Raw genomic sequence first — 5,578 nt, forward strand, 5'->3', positions numbered from 1 at the left:
AGTCTTAGTTAGTCTCAGTTAGTCTCAGTTAGTCTTAGTTAGTCTCAGTTAGTCTCAGTTAGTCTTAGTTAGTCTCAGTTAGTCTCAGTTAGTCTCAGTTAGCTCGAGAGGCAATATCTCTTAAAGTGTTCGGTGATCTGAAGGAGACACGGCGCCGTTTTGTCTGGTAACGTGTTATTACTATTATTTATCAGTATGACTTTGTAGAGATTTTAGTAAAATACGAAAATTATCACGTTAGCGAAATTAGACGTAACAAGCTAAAGGACTTCGGCGACCGGCGCGAACCCGCTTTGAAGTATTTTGCATTATTTTAGAAAATCAAACCAGACACGAATTATTGTAATAATTAAATTAACTATTCGGATCATATTACCAATAAATTGCTTCTGTTTTTGTGGGTTTACCGAAGTTTTTTATAAGGTAACGTCACCTCCGTAAAACTTATCAAAGTCTTTTTCCAAATATTTTAAAATCCTAAATGGTGAAGTGATAATGTCCAGGTCATTGTTTGTGAAAACCCAGAAAAACACATATTGAGATGTCAAGTGACAAACCAGTAGTAATAACTGGTTATGCACACTGATTTTAACAACACAGATACTGTGCTCATTTTACTCAAAGCTGTATGTTAAATGTAAAGCATTCAGTTATACATTCTTAGTGGTTTGTCATAGTTTTATTTCCTCTTCAATTCACCTCATGAATCTGAAGTAGAACATTTTAACTTGTATGCATTTCCTTTTTTTTCAGAAATGAGGGCAGGAGGAGCCCTCATTTTGTTTTTATTATTAATGGTTATTGTTGTTGTGTATTATTATTACAGTGTGTTGCTTGTCACGTGTTTGTGTGTTTCTGGGTGATGAAAATAAAGGAAACTGTTAGAGCATACTGTTTATTCCTCTTTAATAGCACGTGTAAGGATATAATAGAACTGAGGAGGGACAGAGAATCGACCCAACTGCAGCCTGCAGTGGTCATACCGGCCAGCCTTAAAAACGGAACAATTCCACCATCTGGCCAGCAGGGGGAGCCCGAGAAGGATTCATTGATTTCTCCTCGTCTATGAAGCATTGATGGTTTTGTAGCTCCAGGCTGAAATGTGATATTCTGCTGATGTAAAAAGAGAAAATGAGGAACGCTTCACGAATTTGCGTGTCATCCTTGCGCAGGGGCCATGCTAATCTTCTCTGTATCGTTCCAATTTTAGTATATGTGCTACCGAAGTAACACGACTTTTCCTGGTCCCTGAGCTGAATTTAACGTCCTCTGAGCCGGTCCACCCTGGATGATGGTGCTGCGGAGACCGATCAGTCCTTAAACCCGGGTTAAAGCTGAAAAAAGGCGCCAAAAACACGTTTACAGGAAATCTAAAAGCAGCTCTGTGTCATTCTGATCCCATTCATTTCTGAGTTTTGTTACTGTTGTGTTCAGCTGTGGCTGTGTAAGAGCCCAGATGCATGATGGGAAATCAGGCGGGCTGTGTGTGAGTGTGTGTTTATGTGAGTGTGTGAGACAGCCCTGATTGGCTGGATCACGATCTGAGCAGAAAATGCTTCAATCCACGTCTTTTTGCTTTAAAATTAAAGTATTTTATTCAGTTTATAACACCTGTGTGTGAGAAGACCTGCGGATCGGAGCCAGTTTGTAGTCAGAGTCTGTGAAGGTTGGCTAAAAGCAGGAAGTGAAGCGAAACGTTTTGGGTGTAATAACAGCGACCTGCCGCTGGGTGTCGTTGTGACTGCCTGCAGATAAATTCAGCTTGGAGTTGGAGGAGTTATTCCTTCAGTCAGAGATTAATAAATAAACTCAGCCTCACCTCCAGCTCTTCAAACAGAAACGTTTGTGTCAGTAAATTGAACTAAAACAACACAAACTCACATGTGCCCATTTTAAATTAATAACAACAAACAACAAACAACAGAACAAAACAGACAAATAAAAACAAATATAATCCTCCAAACATCAACAAACCAAAATATAACATGCTTGAGACATAACATTTGATCTAAAGCGGTCTTAATTCAGCAGAACATTGTTTAATTAAATAAAACTGAATAAAATATTCCTTCTCAGAATCGTGATCGCCACCTGCCGGTGAAGCCGAACATTACAGCGTCTCCTCCGCGCCGACAGGGGGCAGCAGCGGGCACCAGTGAGCGGCTCAGGGCCCGCGGTGTTCAACGAGCAGGTGACCACATTACTGCCTGATCAAAATACCTCGTAAACAGGGGAAGGTTTCTTAAAGACGCTGTCGTTTTTCAGAAATTCTCTCTCATTTAACCATAAATGTTCTGTTTCACGTTTACATTTAAACAGTATGACACAGTTAAAATGTTTATTTATTAATAAGTGTTTATATTAATGTGAAAAGACCAACAGGATGCCTGTGTTGATATGAATAAATTGGGAAGAATTACTGTTTTTCTTCTCAATATTGGGTTGTCCTTTCTTATCTAGTGTTGAAACTATAATAATTATAATTATAATTTTGTTTGTTTGCTTTGTTTTTTTTTGTTTGTTTTTTTTCCATGCTTGAAATAATAAGAACTAAACTATGTGGAAAAATAACATTCAACCCCTATAAAGTATTATTTTATTTAAAGTATCATAGTTCTTTAATACTTTATTTATAACTTAATTAAGAATTTAATTTTAACATTTTTATAATCATGTATGCTCTTATATAAAAACATTGGAATTGTGTTATAGTTGTTAATAGTTTGCTCCTCGTTTTTTATTTTATTTTACTCTATGACTCCAATGTAGGATTTTTTTGTAATTTGTTGAATTTTGCAGCGTTCCTGCCGTGATTCCGATCAGTTTGTTTCTGCTTGAAAATGGGGTCCTGATAAGCCCCGCCCCCAGCTTCGGGTATCCGGTGTGACCAGTTGATGTAAAGAACCCGTGAAAACACCGGGATCTGAAGCGAGGGGTCAGTTTGAGACCAGAACAGGTGAGTTTTCTCAGTGTTTCAACCCGTTTCTAACTAGTTTATCCGGCTGCAGTTCAACCGAGGAGCTATTCAACACTGGAAGGTGAAAGAAAACATTTTAGACCAACCGGAAGTTGATCCGAAACGATTATTTTGGAAGCTGTTAGCCGCCGAGCTAACAGTTGCTAACATGAGCTCAGACAGAAACTCGAATAAAAACCCGCCGAGATTTAGTTTTTGAGCAGAAAATCACTGAATTATTCTGATGAGAGCAAAAATAAACATTCCGATGGTTTCATAGGAACTTTAACTATAGTAATTGTTGTTTTTTCAGTTAATCTTTTAGCTGCTCTCAGGAGATTTACAGGTTTTTAATGGGTGATTTCAGGGTTTACTGGGAGATATCCTAATTTATCTGAATTTTCACATATTTTCAAGGTGACTTTAATGGAAATGCGTCATTTTATTCTGTTTAAACAGAGATTTAGGTGTCAGGAGTAAGAAAAGCTGCTGTTTTAATTAGGATTTGAAGTGAAAGATTTAAATTAATGAAGTTTTTTAAGAATAAGTTGGTTTAACTTCGCGGAGGTTCAGTTTAACCTGTAATTCTGACCTGAAGTGATGAAGATGAGTCAAACCTCCTCTGTTGTTTCCTCAGACTCCAGGATGGACATCCGGCCAAACCACACGATTTACATCAACAACATCAACGATAAAATCAAGAAAGAAGGTGATTTCAAAGAAGACAGGATGTTTGAATATTCCCAGCTTGGAGCTCATTTTTATTATCTGTGGTTCTCTGGGATAAAAGCTGACGTGGAACATCCTAAGTGGGAGTCTTCTTGTGGGTCGGCTTTGGTTAGTCTCCGTTAACGTCTCGTTTCCTCCGTCCTGCAGAGCTGAAGCGATCGCTCTACGCGCTCCTCTCTCAGTTCGGTCAGATCATCGACATCGTGGCCATGAAGACGCCGAAGATGAGGGGGCAGGCCTTCGTCATCTTCAAAGAGCTCGCCGCCGCCACCAACGCCCTGCGGCAGCTGCAGGGGTTTCCCTTCTACAACAAGCCCATGGTACGCTGAGCGCCACGCCGCCGCGTCGGCACCGCTGCAGGCTGACCTTTGACCCGTGTTTGTCTTTCAGAGGATACAGTACGCGAAGACCGACTCTGAGCTCATCTCCAAGATGAAGGGCACGTACGGCGACAAGGAGAAGAAGAAGGAGAAGAAGAAGAAAGCTCAGGAGGCAGCGGCGGCGGCGGCGGCGGCGGCGGCCAACGCCACGAAGAAACCGTCAGGGGTGAGCGAAGCGTCTGTCTGCAGGGCCTCAGAACCGGACCGTTCTCCTGGGTTCTGTTAACGTCTCTGTTTGTTTCTCTGCAGGTTTCTGCTACTCCTCTTCAGACACCTGCACCTCAGGTGAGACACGACTTCTTTAGACGGAGGTCCTGGTCCTGGTCCTGGTCCTGGTCCAGGTCCTGGTCCAGGTCCAGGTCCAGGTCCTGGTTCTTCTCCTTCCAAACTGACGTTCTGTGACGGCTGAATTTGATCAAAGGTTCTAAGTTTGTGGTTTCCTTCTCAGGTTCCAGACAATCCACCGAACCACATCCTGTTCCTGACGAACCTCCCTGAGGAGACCAACGAGATGATGCTGTCCATGCTCTTCAACCAGTAAGTCCCAGCAGAACCAGAACCAGAACCTGAGTGAACAGACAGGAACAGGTCCAGGTGTTCTCCTCGTCGATCTCTGCAGACGCGTCAGTAAACGACTTGTCCTGGAACCAGGACCTCGCGGTCAAAATAAAACTGGTTCTGTTTGACCCGTTTCACCACAGAACCAGAGCCGAGCAGTCCGATCTGCCGGCTCAGCAGATATTTTACTGACGTCTCACCCTCGCCCTCTCACCTGGTTTCAGGTTCCCGGGGTTTAAAGAAGTTCGTCTCGTTCCGGGGAAACACGACATCTCCTTTGTGGAGTTCGAGAGCGACGCTCAGGCGGGCGTGGCCAAAGACGCGCTGCAGGGCTTCCGGATCACGGCCACCTGCGCCATGAAGATCACCTACGCCAAGAAGTAGTCCCGCCCTGCCTGCGGGACCTGCGGGGGACAGAGACTCTGGGGGGACGGGGGACGGGTTTTGTTCAGTTTTTAGTTTTTGTCACTGATGGAGCCCAGCAGGAAACTGCTTGGATCAGATTTGATTTTTTGTAAAATAAAAGAATAAAATTTTTTTGAAGAAAAGAAAATAATTTGTTGCCATCAGGCGGTTCTGGTTCTGAAGTCAGGGGTTCTTTTCTCTGGAGTTAGAACCGTTCTTCGTCTGTCAGCTTTAATAATTCAGATTATCCTTCAGAACCAGAACCTCCAGCAGGTTCTGTGAAGAGTCCGTTTTCTGTTTGTTTCTCCAAAATAAGAGTTTCCTCTGAGAGACGACTTTGATCCAGAACCGGGTTCTAAAGAACTTCAGGATTTCAAAATAAAACCTGCGGAGGCTTGAGTCAGCTGATCAAATAAAAACTGGTTCTGGATCAGTTCTGATCCGAGTCCGGGAGGTTCTGCTGAACCAGTTCCACCCAACCAGCTCCATCCAACCAGCTCCACCCAACCAGCTCCATCCAACCAGCTCCACCCAACCAGCTCCATCCAAC

At 42.9% G+C, this 5,578-nt stretch overlaps 1 protein-coding gene and 1 non-coding gene across 2 annotated transcripts; one reads left to right on the forward strand and one right to left on the reverse strand.

Moving 5' to 3' along the window:
- Positions 1–1,127: 1,127 nt before the first annotated feature.
- On the reverse strand, positions 1,128–1,233 carry LOC112450052. Its single transcript, XR_003038612.1, has one exon. It is a non-coding gene; the product is annotated as a U6 spliceosomal RNA (small nuclear RNA).
- Positions 1,234–2,805: 1,572 nt separating this feature from the next.
- Positions 2,806–5,176, forward strand: snrpb2 (small nuclear ribonucleoprotein polypeptide B2). Its single transcript, XM_017404242.3, has 7 exons — positions 2,806–2,956; positions 3,594–3,665; positions 3,833–4,005; positions 4,076–4,231; positions 4,315–4,350; positions 4,514–4,602; positions 4,848–5,176. The coding sequence occupies exons 2-7, from the start codon at positions 3,602–3,604 to the stop codon at positions 5,005–5,007; spliced, it is 678 nt and encodes a 225-aa protein (XP_017259731.1). The 5' UTR covers positions 2,806–2,956; positions 3,594–3,601; the 3' UTR covers positions 5,008–5,176.
- The last annotated feature ends 402 nt before the right edge of the window (positions 5,177–5,578 follow it).

This window comes from Kryptolebias marmoratus, linkage group LG3 (assembly GCF_001649575.2).
Source record: "Kryptolebias marmoratus isolate JLee-2015 linkage group LG3, ASM164957v2, whole genome shotgun sequence".
Taxonomy (NCBI): Eukaryota; Metazoa; Chordata; class Actinopteri; order Cyprinodontiformes; family Rivulidae; genus Kryptolebias; species Kryptolebias marmoratus.

Excerpts from the sequence above, each read along its gene's own strand:
- snrpb2 (XM_017404242.3), top strand. The coding sequence starts at position 3,602 with ATGGACATCCGGCCAAACCACACGATTTACATCAACAACATCAACGAT. Across the intron at positions 4,351-4,513 it reads TTCAGACACCTGCACCTCAG|GTTCCAGACAATCCACCGAA; the intron begins GTGAGACACGAC and ends TTTCCTTCTCAG. Across the intron at positions 4,603-4,847 it reads CTGTCCATGCTCTTCAACCA|GTTCCCGGGGTTTAAAGAAG; the intron begins GTAAGTCCCAGC and ends ACCTGGTTTCAG.